At 39.2% G+C, this 16,578-nt stretch overlaps 1 protein-coding gene across 3 annotated transcripts in view; it reads left to right on the top strand.

The window, feature by feature from the left end:
* Positions 1-16,578, top strand: part of Klf12 (Kruppel like factor 12) — a 440,113-nt gene that overhangs the window by 126,791 nt on the left and 296,744 nt on the right. For all 3 annotated transcript variants that reach the window (XM_036198912.1, XM_036198913.1, XM_036198914.1), the window contains one exon: positions 11,919-11,982. In XM_036198912.1, the coding sequence (XP_036054805.1) occupies positions 11,950-11,982 (33 nt within the window). In that variant the 5' untranslated portion in view covers positions 11,919-11,949. The remainder of the gene's footprint in view (positions 1-11,918; positions 11,983-16,578) is intronic.

The raw sequence follows: 16,578 nt of genomic DNA, 5'->3' as shown, positions 1-16,578 counted from the left end.
AGCTGAATTGGTAGAATGTTCTGGCACCTGGTGGATTTGTGTGAAGTGCTGATGTTGGACACTCATTGCTATTGCTTCTGCTACTGAGGGTTGATGGCGTTCCAATCAGTGAACAATTTGAACTAATGTTTCCAGAGATTGTATTTAGCTGTATTTAAAGAACTCTTGAAAAAACCAGTGTGTTTTTTCTATGATCCTATGCTTAAAAGGAGAACGTGTGTATTTTCTGTGCTGGTGGAGATACACAGAGGGATTCTGCAGAGGCTTGCTCCAAAAGGTTCTCAGGAGCTCATTTCAGTTGCCATAATTTCTTAAAGATTAGGGTCTAAAGTAACTTACATGATGCCTCTGTGTAAGTCTAATCTTCAGTTTTTTAAATAGATTCAATCTATTTTTTTAAGCCAACAGTTGGGAATTGCATTTCTTTTTTCTTTCAAATCAATGAAATGTTTGTTACATACTGATAATTTGATGACATTTGCACAACGATCAATTTGGGAGAATTACCATTTAAATCTCCTTAAGAATTTGTCATTTCTAAGCTGTGAGAATTTGTCTTAGTTTTCTGTTGCTTTGTAAAAGAACATCTGAGGTTAGCGAATTTATAAGAAAGAGAATCCCATGCAGCTCAATTTAGGAGGTTAAAGAATGGTTTTGTCATCTATTTACTTGTGGTGTGGTTCCATTGGTTACATCATAACGGATGGAATCATGATGAGATCACAAGACACAGCTGGAAACTTCAGAATAGACAGTCTTACTCATTTGTAACAATTTCTCTCTAGGAAATGAAGGAGCTATGAAAACTGACATTAATCTCTTCCTACAGCAGCATTCCATGACTCAGTCTTCTTACATGAGGCCACAGCCCATCTCTTAAAGACTTCTCTGCTTCCCAACATGGCTACATTAAGGACCATGCTTCTAACACTGAAGCACAGGGGTATATACTCAAACCAATTCCAAACCCCAGCATGAAACTCTGAATCTCTGTACTTGTTTGAAACACAAGTTATTCCAGGCTTTATTTATGTAGTTGTGTTTCAGAAAATTAGAACTAATGATTTGTAATTATATTTTTGCATCCTATAATCAATGGAGATGTCTGTGCCCCTGCTTCCTAACCTATTCCTCACTGTCTCATTCTCTACCTCAGATCAACATTTTCAGTTCACACAGATGAGTGAGAATATGTGATACTTGTCTTTCTGTGCCTGGCTTATCCCATCTTCCACCATGTCTTTAAGTTCCATACACATTGCCTCAGATGATGGAGAAATTGAAACATTTATCCACTCTTGGTTTACACGAGTATTTTGGTGCAATATTAGAGATTGCTTTTTGATGTTCCCTGGCTGACATTGTTAATTTTCAAAATCATTTTATTGTACTCTTGAGAACTTTAAGATAAAAATCTATAATTTAAACATTATTTTGATTTTAACTCTCCTGAAAGTTTGTCATTAATGTGTGACTGTTTGAGCACAAAAGCTTATGCACCGTCTGTGGACTTTTTTTCATTGAATTATATTGAACCTTAAATTGTAAGATTTTTATCTGCTGTTAGAAATATTAAAAATTATATGGAACATAACAATCTATGAAAAAAATTTAAGTCAATGTTCATAAGGTTTTTTAATTGTATTTAGCACATGCTTTACATATTCAATATAAAGCAATAGTATATCCAATTATACTAGGGGTCAGACCAAATTTTTTTATTTGTTTGAAACAAATCTTTCCTATATTATATTCCATCTTTTGGTGGGATAGGATGAGTACTATAAACATTAGCTTATAGGTTATTCATTTGTACGTGTGCATGAGTGTGTGTCTACAAATACATTATTTGTGAATTACTCTACATTTGTGTATGTGTTCTCAAAATGAGACCATATCTCCTACTACCCGACTTGTTCCCGTGGCCTTAAGTGCCGTCTCTCACCATTTGTCTTTGATTGATTTCCTCTTTAAAGCTCTCTGGTTTCTTTTCCTTCCCATATTCTGTTATTTTTCTGGAGTTCCCATGACATCACTAAGTATGGCATTTTAATAGAGCTGAATATTTTAAAGAATCAGTTTTTTCCTCTGTAAAATATGGATATGCACTTTAGTTAACCAGAATAATTGTTTTATGTGTCAACTGTTTAAGTGATACATGTGAATCCGTTTAGTCACTATTAAATATATGAGTCATTCAAATGATGGTAAGTCATTATAACTGTTTTACTTATCTGTATTTGGCTCACCTTCATTGACAAGAAGCTTCTTTAAGCCAGGTGCTGTGGCTTATTATTCTTCATATCCTTGATTCCTGTGATATCTAGCTTTTAACTGTTAACTTGACACAGACTGGAATTATCTGGAAAGAAAACCTTAACTGAGGAATTGCCCAGATCAGATTGACCTGTGGACAAATCTGTGGGGAGTCACCTTGACTGTTTATTGATTATGGGTTACCCAGTCCACTATGCAGGACACCATACCATAGACAGAGATTTCTGAACTGAGAGAAGCAAGCAAGTAATATGACAGCATTCATTTTTCTCCTCTCTTGACTGTGGAGGTTGGATGGATAGCTGGCTTGGAGCTGCTACCTCGACTCCCTACCCTCATGGGCTATAATCTGGCACTAGATAATTTTGGTAAACCCTTTCAACCCTAAGTTGCTTTTTGTGAGGTTATCTTATTACAGTAACAGAAATAAAAGTAGGACCATTCCTGGCCTGTAAGGATGAATGAATAGCCTGTGTTTACCATCCAATTTAGATGATTGTTAGAATGACTTTTATCTCCTGCTTCATGTCAGCAGCTAGGACATATTTGAGTCCATCCTCTAATTTCAGTACTTTCCAGCTTGTATGAGGGCCTTTTTGTGGTCCTTATCAAGAAGGATAAACTTTACTTTTTTTTTTTTTTTTTTTTTTTTCAAGACAGGGCTTTGTGCCTGTCCTGGAACTCACTTGGTAGCCCAGGCTAGCCTCAAACTCACAGAGATCCACCTACCTCTGCCTCCTGAGTGCTGGGAATAAAGGCATGCGCCACCACCACCCAGCTCATCAAGGATAAACTTTAGTAAATCATTCCACATTCTAGCAAATATATTTTGATTTTGTAGTGTAGTTAGCTATGAGAGAAGTGAAGATTTACGTAATGCATTTGGCAGTGTATTAATTTGCTCATCACTGAGAAATGTCTCTTGGCTGTGTTTCCACTCTGATAGCATTCTATTGAGGACAAGATTCTGAGCTACATAGGACAGAGGTGATGAAGTTTATTTTGTACACACTGGAATGATGTGTTCAGCCACTAAGACACGAGTAACCCAAGAGAAATTCACTACAAACCCCAAACCTATCCGATTCTGTATACTGAGTCAAATGGTCCTGGAAAACATTATTCAGTTTCTTCATCCATCTACCACATTATTTCCTAAAATCAGCTTTGTTTAGTCTGCCTTGAGTTCAGAGGTGTGAAGAGGTTAAATGTACACGTATTTTAAAAATACTGCATCTGATGATTTCTACTTATTGCTAAATAATTTAAGAAGGCCAATTTCATATAAATGTCACCTATAATTAAGCATGTGCCATTTTTTTTTCTATTCAGGTCTTTCAATTTGATGGAATGTTTCCCCACAATTTGATAAATGTTTGTTAAATTTCTCATGAATTAATTCAAAAGTGGATAAGAGCAGCGTGTTTTAGTCAGCCACTTTGACGGGCCCGACGAATTTTATTCTGTAAGCAAACTGTTTACTATGCATTTGCATGGATTTTATCTTGTTTAGTGTGGACAGATAAAGTGTGCTGGGCAATAATCAGTGGGAAGGCCAACTGTGCCTGCTGCATACTGAGCAAGGGGACTTACTTCACTTTGCTGTGCCCTAAATGTTTGGTGTACAGAAGTTTGAACTGCTCACCCCTTTTGGTTTCCAGCTATGTCCAAACACCACCCATTAAAGTGAACTTGTATACAGACCTTATGTTTCTTAAGAACTAAACATTTTATAATTGGTATGAATTATGTGCTTATACCTATTTTAATTGGCTTTCAGGATGTTGTTTGCTTTTCTGTGATAGCAAAATCTCACAACCATATTTTAGCTTTCTTTCTTTTTTTTTTTCTGGAGCTGAGGACCAAACCCAGGGCCTTGTGCTTGCTAGGCAAGTACTCTACCACTGAGCTAAATCCCCAACCACAACCATATTTTCATTGCGCATGTGTCCGAGGGCAACATAAAGACTGCAGTTGTGGTTGGGAACCCTATTCTTTCTGTACCTCCACCAGCCTCCTAAAGACTCCACAGGTTTTAATACATTTTGCGTTATACCTAAGTCACATCGTGGTAGAGAGGATTGAGAGAGGGATGCTAGCCTTGTTCCTCTTCAGCGCAGGCTCATGTGTAACCAATGTTTTGTTCACTTTGGGCTTAGGGGCAGCATGTAGTAACACATGTGGTAGTACTCATGTTCTTATAGGCCAGGACAAATGCCACTTGCTTTCATTTGTCACAACCTAAATCACATGAATTAGACACACAAGGGCCAAGTGTAATCATCCTGCCAGTCCACAGAGTTTTGACTGTGCAGTACACCAATCAAATGGCAATTAGCCTGGAATATAAGCATGGCACAAATTACTTTCCAGACCATTCTGTTGAACACAATATATGTAAAAAGAAGTGCTTAATTCATTTGCTATGGTGACTTTCTTTTAGGGGTTGGTTTGTTCTCTGGGCTCATAGATCAATGAAGAGCAGTAGAAGGGAACTTGAGAATAAAGAAAACAAGCGTTTCTGTGTCCCTGCACTCTGGCTCTGCCCCTGCCCTTTGAAAGTGAGCTTTCGCAAGTCAACCTTGTTTATAACAACTACTCAAGCTGACTTATTTCTCAGTGGCACCCCACTTCTTAAAACGTGTTTGTCTTTCTGTATTATTATCATCATTTAAAGAAAATAGGTGTCTTATTATGTGGAAGCCTAACTATAGGAAAAAAAAACAAAACAGGAAATAGCAAAAGGGTGTTTACAAACAGAGAATTCTCTCTCTCTCTCCATATATATATCATTACTGAATATGGTTATCTATGACCTTTGAGTTCCATTTCTTTTAATGCTAGTAGTTATCGAATCTCTGAATTGTCTTAATGATTGACTTACGAACACTTCAAAAAGTGTAGTGTGGTGCTTTATTCCTCAGCATCCCAGAAGTTGTCTAGAGGAAACACATAGTCATAGTTAAAAGTTGCATCCAGGAACTTTGTGTAAGGTACCTCTGTAGCTGGAGACTTTATCTCCAGCCCCTGCCAAGTCCAGTTAGTCTGACAACCCACTTATAAAATAAACACACAGACGCTTATATTATTGAAACTGTTTGGCCATTAGCTCAGGCCTACCACTGTCTAGCTCTTACTCTTATATTTAGCCCATTTCTATTAATCTATACTTTGCCATGTGGCTCGTGTCTTACCGGTACCTTACACCCCGTTTGTCATGGCAGCGGCTTGCAGGTCTCTCCGCCTCCGCCTTCCACTTCGCCCAATTCTCCTCTCCCTCTTCTCACCTATACGTCCTGCCTGGCTACTGGCCAATCAGTGTTTTATTTACTAACCAGTCAGAGGAACGCATTTGGCATACAGAACATCCCATAGCAGTACCTCAGGTGATCTAGTTCTCAGGAAAGTTCAAGTGGAGACAGGACTTCATGTACTTCATCAGGAATATTGGCAATAAAGGTGCATTGGCATTTATAGAATTTGTAATGTGGACACTCAGTCTTCTGTACATGTTAAAGACATTCTCTTTTTTAGTTTACAGTAAAACAAAACCAAAATCCAAGTGTGTGTTGTGGGGGTCAGGAGATGAGGAAACGGGGGCATATAAATGATAAACCCCTTGTCCTACTCTCCAAAAGTGTTTAAAGATGATGATTTCTGTTTTGCTTTCTTATCTGAACCTTTCCCACGATGCCACACAGCTCTTCTCACATTGAACAGGCCATTCCTTCCTGCAAGAGTCTGAGATTCTATATCTAATAGAGTTATTGCAATTTCTTTATTGTAATTGGATTGTGCAATGGACAGGAGAGGGGTTGGAACTTTGTGCATGGAGTTTTTCTTTGGTGTGTGTGTGTGTGTGTGTGTGTGTGTGTGTGTGTGTGTGTGTATGTGTGTGTGTAATATGTCCCAATGACTTATTTTGCTTTAGAGTGTTGACATTTGTACTCAGCAGGGAGATAAAGTCCTTTTCTTTCCTGTGGTGAAGCCATCTCTCTTCACATGGGCACAATTTGCCGATCACCTGTGTGACTTGTGCTTAAGAATACCTAAGCACTAATTTCTTCCCTACAGAGAATGGCATGTGTCCCATGGAAATCTACTTGTATTTTTAAATTTTTTGTAGTAACTTCTACTGTGCTTACTGCCATGTACAGGGGTTCAGAGGAGATACAGTAGGTGTCACCTGTCACTTAGCAACAAGGATTCTATTTTGTATCCAGTATTCCTTGAAGTCAAAATAGCTCTAACACATACCACTTAGATTTGCATTTCTCTCCAGAAATATTTAGATTAAGCTTCTAATACTTTTTAGTTTCCAGGATACTCATTGTGACAGATGAAAGAGAAGTAAGTTGAAATAATAAAAACTCAGCTTAGAAGGTGGAAACTTTAATGCTTGAAGTACAACCTGGGACCTATTATACAGTATATCAGATTTACATGCACAAAAGCTGCCTGTCAAGCTCCCTCATCAGCTGTTCAACTTAGGGTAACTGAATGGAATATGTATATAAACCTTTATTACTTGATTTCTTTTCATCAGGACTCCAAAATGCAAGACCACAAGTAATGAAACAGTCATTTATAAACTGCAGTCTCAAAAACTGAATTCCAAATGGGGCTGCTGTAGCAGTACCAAATTCAATTTACTTGAAACAGAGCAACTAAATTGCCTTTGAGTAGAGAGTGGAATACCCGGACTCGTCAGATGTCCATAAACACATCCAAAATGTGTTTCTCTGTCTCCGTTTGAACAGACATAAAAGGGCTTTCAGGAGACATAACAACAAGTGGACATTTGGTCCTGCAGTGCTTAAATGTGTTAAACTGTAACTTTTAAAGATTGAGAATCTAATTGAGATGTGATGGAGAGGGAACAGCCTGGAAGTGTAGAGAAACATCATGTCTGGACCCTTGAGGATATTCCAAACTGACATTTGTGGAAAATATCCTCTTTTGTTACAGCCAAGGTTCTGTCTGTAGTCCATGGTGTAGTCTTTGAATTCTAAAGGAAGGTAGATGATCACATGTGGAAATGCTAAGACAGAGAGAGGATAAGATAAAGGAAGGAAAATAGATGTTCTCGGAGGCTTCTCTGGTGCTTATATTTACTAAAGAGAAGTGGGTTCAACTGTCCTTTTTTCTGCTTCTTCTTCTGTCCCCAACACACATTTCATTCATGGTTCCTGGCAGCACCGTTTTGGTTGAAAACAAATGTACTATTCTTTCTTTCCATGTCCTTACCGCTTTCTCGTGTTTGTATTTCTGAGAACATACTTTGCTGTCCCTTGTCTAATGACAATATAGAAAACTCTTTGAAACAAGACAAGTGAGTATCCCAACAGTATGTGATAAGGGTTTCAAAAATAACTCTATAAAGATTTATTAGTACTATTTTAAACTATGTGTGCATACACACACACACACACACACACACACACACACACACACGTGAGGAGTATGCATACATGTGTACAGGTTCCCCAAGGAGGCCAGAGGCACTAGATCCTTCTGGAGCCAGTGATACAGATGGTTGTGAGCTCTCCAGCTTTCATGTTGGGAATTGAACTTGGATCTTCTGCAAACAACAGCAAGCTCTTTTAACCACTGAGCCACCTATCTCTTTAGCACACAGATTTTTAAAAGTTTATTTTCTTTTTCTTTTTCAAAATTTAGTTTTACTTTTAAAATAAAGCCAGAAAGAAATGTGATAGTGACACATTAGATACATGATAGTGAACATTTGATACATGTGCTCATCCAATACAACTTTGTCCAGTAGAGAATCACTTGAACCAGTGCTGGATTAAGTTGATGAATTTAAATGACTACTATTGTCCTTCATTTTTGGCTTGGTAATATTACCCCAGTGATCTACTGAAAAATTAAAGAAAATATTCTTGGGAGAACTTATGATTTCCAATAAGCAGTATATATGCCGTGTTCTGTGGTCATTCTGCTGAACAGTATAGTCAATACTATATTGTAGGAACATTCTCAGAAGTTTCTGTGAGCTTCTACAGAGTTCCACTTGTTATAACATACCTCATATTAGTCTGCTTAGGGTGCTTAGCAGTAAATGTACATAATTATATTACTACCAGAGAAACACAAATCAAAAGTCTATGTCCTTGATAGTAACACCAGTGAATGGTACATTATAAATTATCATTATACCACTATCTGGCACAGGATTTGTATTTTAAAACGTTGGCTGTAGAATACCTTCAAAAATGGGGACATGGATGGTAGACATATCCAACTAGGGATATGCTATCCCTTGCTCAAGTTTTTTGATATGGCCACTGGTACTCAAAATGTCTCTACTTTGGGAAGATTTACTGGATAATTTTATAAATCTATTTGGCAGAGATAAGTAAATTCAATTCAGAAATTGGTGAGAGATTAATGTTACTGGAAATGTGCCATTTTTGTATTTCATATCATGCTTTGGATTTTAAAGGGATTTGAGAAACAACATAAAGGTCCCTTAGCATGAATAAAATCTGAGCCTCATCTGTTCTGTCTCTTGGCTTCCATTGAACAGAATCTTTCTCATTTTTCCTGTTAAATATTTCAGCCAGTAATTAAAGAATGTCAATTCTTATGTGTATGGCACTTAAGATTTTATAGATTCCTATGTAAACATTTCTTCAGTTAGGGTAGGCATGGGAGGTAGAGCAAAAATTATTATTGTCATCCCTGCCTCTATGGAAAAGAAAATTGGACCTCCATGATACTGGATGAGTTTTTGAAGGGCATGCTTCCAGTGGATGATGGCGCTGAGATTAGAGAGCCATCTTCATAGCTGTATACGAGTCTTCATTTTCTCACCTTTGCTAGTGCTATTTAAAGTATGGCATGGAGGTGCACAGGCAGAGCTGAATCTTGAAGAGTCTCTTAGGAGTTTGAACTGGGGAAAAGTAAAATTCAGATTGTATTACCTCCAGCTTTAAAATACATAAAAGTTTACATTTAAATCATAGTGTAGAGGTATGAGTAAACCACAAATAATTTCATAATGCAACCTGGGAAAAATGTGTCAGATTCCCAGTGACCCTAGAGTTATCTAAATTGTTTGGTAGGACATAAAATATATGTTCAATCAGTTTCATCATGGTCAAGTGGATCTTTTTGTTTGCTTGTTTGGGTTTTATGAGACAGGGTTTCTCTGTGTAACCTTGGCTGTCTTAGAACTAGCTCAGTAGACCAGGCTGACCTCAAACTCACAGAGAACCACCTGCTAGGATTGAAGGTGTACACCACCATCCAGGTCAAATGGATCTCAAAGCAGTTCATGTGCTCAAGTAAAACATTAGGATTCTGCATTGAATTACCAAATTCTGTAGGAATGTATGGTATTGTTTTATGGATAATTAACACAGTTTAATGTTTAAGTCTGAAAACTGATGTATAGATTATATAATTAGCACCTAAATTACTTGAGTACATATCCACATAATAAACATAGAAGGAAAGTTTCTTTATGTGATTCTTCATTTAGTTCCATGTGTTAGCTTCCTTCCTTCCTTCATATCATAAGCCTTCATTGATCTTCTAACTATGAAGGCCCTTTGTTTGGCACACTGGGAATCAATGGTGACAATATGGTAGCTCTTCCTTCTTGTCCCTGCAGCAATAGAGATTGGCAGGGATGAGATCTGTGGTGCAAAATGAGGGTAATGTGGTGGTTGAGGTCCTCTTGACAGTTCCCCTTTCTGATTAAAGTCTCCTCATGTCTGTCTTGGGGTAGTGGGGGCATTTTTTACCTATCACACAAAAGTAATATTCAGGCTAACAGAGGTCTTGGTTCATAGAAGACTTTCATATAAGGATGTTTTAGCACTATTAGTGATTAAAAAATAACAATTAGCCAGAATTAGGGTGCTAATTGTAAAAAACGATGGATGCACTTCTCCAATGAAGTGTTAACTATTTAAGATGAAATGCTAGTATGTTTTAAATCACTGGGAAAATGGTATATATCTGCTTTAAGATATTCAGACAGTTTTGCTTCTAGAACTCTTACTATATGCTGGAATTCAAATATGCCCAAGTACCCGTTATAAAAACTGTTTGCACATCACCTGTGTGATTCCCCCTCCTGTGTATTTTCAGTCAGTCATAAGTCATTTGTAATAATTAACGGGTCACTTGTAACAGCTAATACCATGCCAGTGTTCCATGGGAGGGGGAAATGGCAGGAAAAACCATCTGTAAACATTCAGTGCTGGCACATATGCTTTTCTGGAATATTTTTTATCAATAGTTGATTGGGTCCATGGGTATAGAGCTGGCAGTGCATAGGTATGAATACATATTAAAATGTGAAAAAGAAACAGAGCCATGTCTTGAAATGTTCAAGATTATGATTGGTGTTGAAGAGTATTGCCCATTCTCCTAAGAGGTTGGAACTGATGCACTTGTCCAAGCACTACAATGGACAAGATGTGCTTGATGACATCACATCCTAATTGATGACTTTTGGGGTATTTTATACGATAATATAGTATGCTTTTTTGTATTTTATTCTGAATTGCATGAAAATTTCTAGTCTTTCATTAATATTGGAAAATTGCATCACTTTTTAAAGTAGCATTTCTGATAATATAGTAAGTTGCAGTTCACATTAGGGGTCTGTCTTGAGTCATAACAAGAGATGGAGTCGGGAGATGAAAGCCAGATGCTGTCACATCCCAAGACCACACAACATGCAGGTTGCATAGCACTTCACTGAGGGCCTTAGTCTTGAGTGAGTTCTTCTTCTGTCTAGAAGAACAGAAACCCACACAGAAGCCAGACCATTGCCGCAGCTCAGAGGCATAGGCATAGACGGGGTGCTGTTAACTGCAAGGCATGTCCCCTCTTGGGTGTGATTCCCAACCCCAGAAAAGGAAAGACAACTGTGCCTAATAAGCTGGCTCCACTGAATGCCAAAGAAAATTTGTTTCATGAAATGGAAATTCTGAAGCAGGTTATGTAATTGTGAGTGAATACATAGAAAGAGGTCTAAGACAGAGCCAAATGGGGTAGGTAGACTGTGGAGTCCAGCATTTCCAGTCCAGGAATGGTTACTGTATTTGGTGAAATCCAGGTGTCCTGGATGTTTAAGATGTTTTACCAACCACATAAATGTAAAGTTCTTGTTTATATAATTTGAAAAGTGACGTGCTTCAACTTAATATTTTTAAAAGTGATTTGGTTATTGGCTAACCTGTGTGTCCTCAGATTTGGCCTTATTAATTATTCTTTACATTTGTGTCACTTATAAAGGGAAAGTGATCATTTCCTCAGTAAATACCATTTCTTTAAAATGTTTACGTTACTCTAAATAATGAACTTGAAGCTTTGACTTAAGTATCTGTGAATTCTTCACATACAGTGAATTCACACCTAACTGGCTGTTTGGCATTTTCTCCTCAGCCCTCCCTCTTCTCTCTGCCGCATCCCCTTTTAATTCCCTCTTCATCAACTCCTGGGACTTCATTACCTCCTGTCTCAGGTGTTATCTGATGCACAACTGATGCGACCTCCTTGGTTGTTGCCTCGTTCTTTCAGGTGGATTCCCCTTTCCCAGTGAAGAATACTACGATATAGAATTGACTCTCACAGTAGCTTTTGGTATGTTTCCCTTGCAGGATCAATGTGACTCTAGACACAAATGGATGAATGAATATCCATATGAAGAGGAAAACCATCAAGGTTGGTGGCTCCAGGGGACAGCACTGGAAGCATGACTATCCTGTTGAGTGTTGCTCCAGACAGTCACTAGAGCATTTCTTTGCCTGAATGAGACAGAGGCCACTCAGCACATAGTCACCATATGTATAGTGTATTCAGTCTGTCCTTTTAACCATAAAGGTATTTATAAAGAGGCAACGCTTTTTACTCCTTGTGCAAGTGTGCTATTGACATTTCCCAGATTTCGTATTTTTCTCTTTTGGACAATGCCTCATGTATCCTAAGCTGGCTTCACACTCACTGTGCACTGATCGTGACCCTGAACTCAGGATCACTTGTCTCCCTGGTGCTGAGGTTACAGGAGTGTGCCACTGATTCTGGTTCACTTGTTGCTAGGGTTTGGACTCAAAGCTGTGTGTGCGCTAGGCCAGCTGCATACCAACTGAACTAAATCTCCAGCCATTTTAAGAATTAAATTTTAGATGAACATCAAAAAAGAAAATCATTGATAATGGCAGATCTCTGAGACGAGAGAGAGAGAGAGAGAGAGAGAGAGAGGGAGAGGGAGAGGGAGAGGGAGAGGGAGAGGGAGAGGGAGAGGGAGAGGGAGAGGGAGAGGGAGAGGGAGAGGGAGAGGGAGTGAGATTTTACTGAATATGCAGAAGTCCCCATAACCATACTGTAAACACAGTGCATGGCCATGGTCAAATACTGTCGTCTTTTTCCTTGGAGTATATTTGAGTTCCCTAACGCAGCTACAGCCTAATTGGAAGAAGGCCAAAATATATGAGTTTCAGTAGTAGTCCAGTGTGTGCATTATTTTGTTTGTGGTAGTGATATGAGCTTTTCTGTTATAAAACCTCTGGGCAGTAAGGAGAAAATTAGAGTATATTGAGTAATCTTCGTTCCATAGAGTGTTAAAAAATCGGCAGAGCCAGCACAGAGGTTTGTGCCTTTAGCTTGCTGTGTGGCTGTCCATCACCCTTGACTCATGGCACTTCTGCCAGTGTGCTACTCTTTTCACAGACTTTGATGCCATGGGGTGTCTTTCTCTGCCAGCCCTTTCTCATGGCTTCTGAGAAATGATTTTCCATATTAGATATTCTTCTGTCAGTTGGCCCTCTTCCTCTCTCACTCCTGGTTTTCCCTTCTACTGTTCGTGTCTGCGAAGTTTTCACAGAAGGGTTACGGACTCAGAGACACTAGCCGGGAAATTTATGGGGAGAGCTAACAATACTCTTCTTCATAGCCTCATTATTGCTGCTGTGGGCACACGCGCATGCGCGGGGGGGGGGGCGGGGGCGGGGCTAACAGTACCCATGGTCTTCTTGTGAGGAGGGCAGTGACATGCTAGCCCACTGGCTTTCTGTGAAAGAGGAAGATGCATGGCCTCGGTTTTTCTTTTTCTCCCCACCCCACCACCAATTTTCATAATGTAAATACTTCCACTATGGTTGACTTTTCATAGTTTACCAGCTGGGTAATTCTTTAGAATTTAACAGTTGCATTTTTTTATGAACTGATGATGAGCTGGGTCTAGCACATCATTAATTCCATTTCTAGGCTAAAGTTAAAGATGACTACTTGAGACTACTGGGATACGGACTAGTACATTCCCATTGTGTTACTTCACCTGACATAGACATGTCATTATATATGTCTGTGGTATTTGAATGGATCAGAGTCAGCTTTGTAAATTCATAATGTTGGGCAGTGTCGCTGCTCTGTATCCAATTGTATGATGACAGCTGAAGGTGGTGTGGAGTCACTCGTCCTGCCAGTACGTGACCTGAAGGTGAAATGAAAATAAGACTGACTGTGATGTGCTGGTGTGTGGGATTCTTTCCAAGGGACCACACCTTGTTGCTCGTTATTCACAAGTTCCAACTTCTTTCTCAAGGGAAGGAGCAGTATTGGATTATTGTTTTTCTTTTTTGTTTCCTTTTTTTTGTGTGGGGTGCGTAGGGTCTGGGCATGAAGCTGTGTTGGTAGAGTGTTTACTGACTATGCACAAGGCCCTGTGTGTGATCCGGTACTCTGGAAATTGGGGTTGATGACTCCTGTAATGCACCAGTCAGGATGAAGAGGCAGGGAGAACGTGAGCTTGAAGTCATCCTCAGCTGCATTTTTCTTTGTATTTTTAATAATAACGTTCAACCATAGTTTCAGTCACAGTTCCCTGTGGAGAGAGAACACACTGACACTTATTTTTAGTCCTGTATGAAAATGGTGGCGACTTTAGCAACACTTGATTCAGGAAGAAAGTTGCAGAGTTTGAAATTTTATGGTGCTTCCTTTTTTAAATTTTAAATATATTGACGAGGTCAATATTAAGACCAGCTTTTAAAAACTATCACTTAAACACCATTTATGCTATCTGCATAATTGAAAAGGGGTTTGAATATGGCTCTTCTAGTACTTTCGTACGGTTCCAGCTTTCCAGTGGTGATAATGTCCTGCCAAGAGCCACAGAATATCATGCTGTGCCTCTTGTCCTTAGCTCTAAAATGCAAATGGCCTGCCTGGGATGTATCCAGTGTCAGTTGTGTCCAGGAATCATACTTTCAGGATTGGTTTTCATCTGCCTTCTCATTAAAAAATATACATTCCTACTAAATTCTTTTCCATACTCAACCTCATTGCACTTGAGTTTTTCCCTCTACCATGGGTCATTAGAAAACATCAAATAGATTTTCAAAAGATACCAGCCTGCCATTGTGTCCTGCTCACAAATATTGTTATCAGATTGGTGTTAACACATGAATGTGCTTCCATACTTGCTCGCACAGTGAGCTTGGTAACTTCTGTGGATGTGGCTCTTGGCCTCTTGCATATTCCAGGATGTCAGGTTTGCTGGGTGCTTCTCAACAACTGGCTTAGAGCAGATGTTTAAAACATAGACTGGCATATACATTATTTCAGCTTATCGGAGTCCAGGTTAAAAGGTCTGCATGTGATCAACTGCTGTGCACACTGTCCAGCATCAGCAGTGGGTGATGTGGATTTATTGCATGTGGCTGTCAAGAGGGAAGTAAGCTAGTCTTTCTCCTTTCAGTGCCTACAACAAGTCTGTTTCACAGCAGTAGAAATGTGCAGCGTGGCCAATAGCCTCTTCATCATGTCCCCAGGCTTGATCTTCAAACAGGACAAGGATGAGGTGGAGTCCAGAGTTTCTTCCATCTTGAACTTGGTAGTTCTCAATGCTCAGAAAGCCACAAGGGATGAGAATGAACCAGGGCCCTGAGCCTGGCCTGTGCTAAACATCTCCATGACAGCTACCTGGTCTGTGAATGGAGGATCAGGAAAAAGGCAAATCTTGGATCTACCATCCTTTCATGTGGTCTTGGATTTCTCCTTTGTGAATTTAAAATTTCTCTTCTGCAAAATAGAACCAGTGCTAGTTAACCTATGGATATTTTTTTTAAAATTTGTTTTACAGTATGGGGGTATTCTGCTTGGTTAATAGAGTGCTTGCCTGGCATGCAGTGGTCCTGGGTTTAATCCCTGTACCCTGTAAAACTGGCCTGGTGGCATTTGCCCGTTCTCTCAGCACTGTGGGAGTGGAGATAAAGGAGTCAGAAATTCAGGTCACCACAGCAAGTTTGAGATCCACCTGGAACATGTATGACCCTATTAAAAATAAAAAGAAAGAAAGAAAAACAAAAACAAAGGAAGCCATTCCTGACAAAGACATGAACCTATGGAGCTCTGACTGGTACTGGCTGATGTTACCTTTTGTATTGTGAGTCAGTGACTCGGGACAGTGTATGGTTTCACTTCTCAGCACCGAACGTTCTCAAGGCTGAAATCACCTGCTCAGTCCTGTGGCCTGCAGGGCACTGCACAGTGTGGAGGCTGAAATACAGAGCAAGCTTGCCTCCCCACTTCTGTCTTTTTAGTTATTTATTTTAAATTCCTGACCAGTATGTTCAAGAACTATTCCTATCCTGGGTATTCAATAACTTCATAGATAATTTCTTAGCTGTGTGGCTTTGCCTCGCTTTTCTTCGGTCTTGCCTGTGACCTCTCGAAGTAGAGTCACTTTGTCAAGAGGTAGTTTTATTTAAAGTAAACCCTCACTCCCACCCCTTTCCTTGGCCATGTGAGAATGCCTAGCATTTCTCCCTGATTTTACACTGTGCTTTATCACTTACCTCCTTTATTCCCATTATGTGCTTACCCAGTGAGCACCCTTTTCTCTGTGTTTTCAGTCAAGTACTGATCTTAGTGTGTTTTACTCCCAAAGTGGCCTTTCATCTCTGTAGCGGTTCATGGCTTTGTCAGCTTGCTTTCTTATCTTTGAATTATCTTCTCTTTTGTATGAAGCCATGTCTGAGTCTACACATCAACCAATTCCTTGAACTCTATAAGAAAGACCCTTTTGTCTTGTATGCATGAAGACAGTTATTTGTCTAAGTTTTTCAACACTAGCTTGGACAGTTCCCCTTCTATATTTATCCTTCACTGACCTTTTGTTTCTGTCTCTCCTGGTTTTGGTACTTACTGCTTTTATAGACAGTTCCCCTGTGCCTACCTCCTGATTATCACACATCTATACAAAAGATAATATTTGTTAAAGGACAGAGTGGTTGGCACTGGAACTGAATCGTTCAAATT

The sequence above is a fragment of the Onychomys torridus genome, chromosome 9 (assembly GCF_903995425.1).
Source record: "Onychomys torridus chromosome 9, mOncTor1.1, whole genome shotgun sequence".
NCBI classification, from domain to species: domain Eukaryota; kingdom Metazoa; phylum Chordata; class Mammalia; order Rodentia; family Cricetidae; genus Onychomys; species Onychomys torridus.
This window is presented reverse-complemented; position numbering and strand designations above follow the sequence as displayed.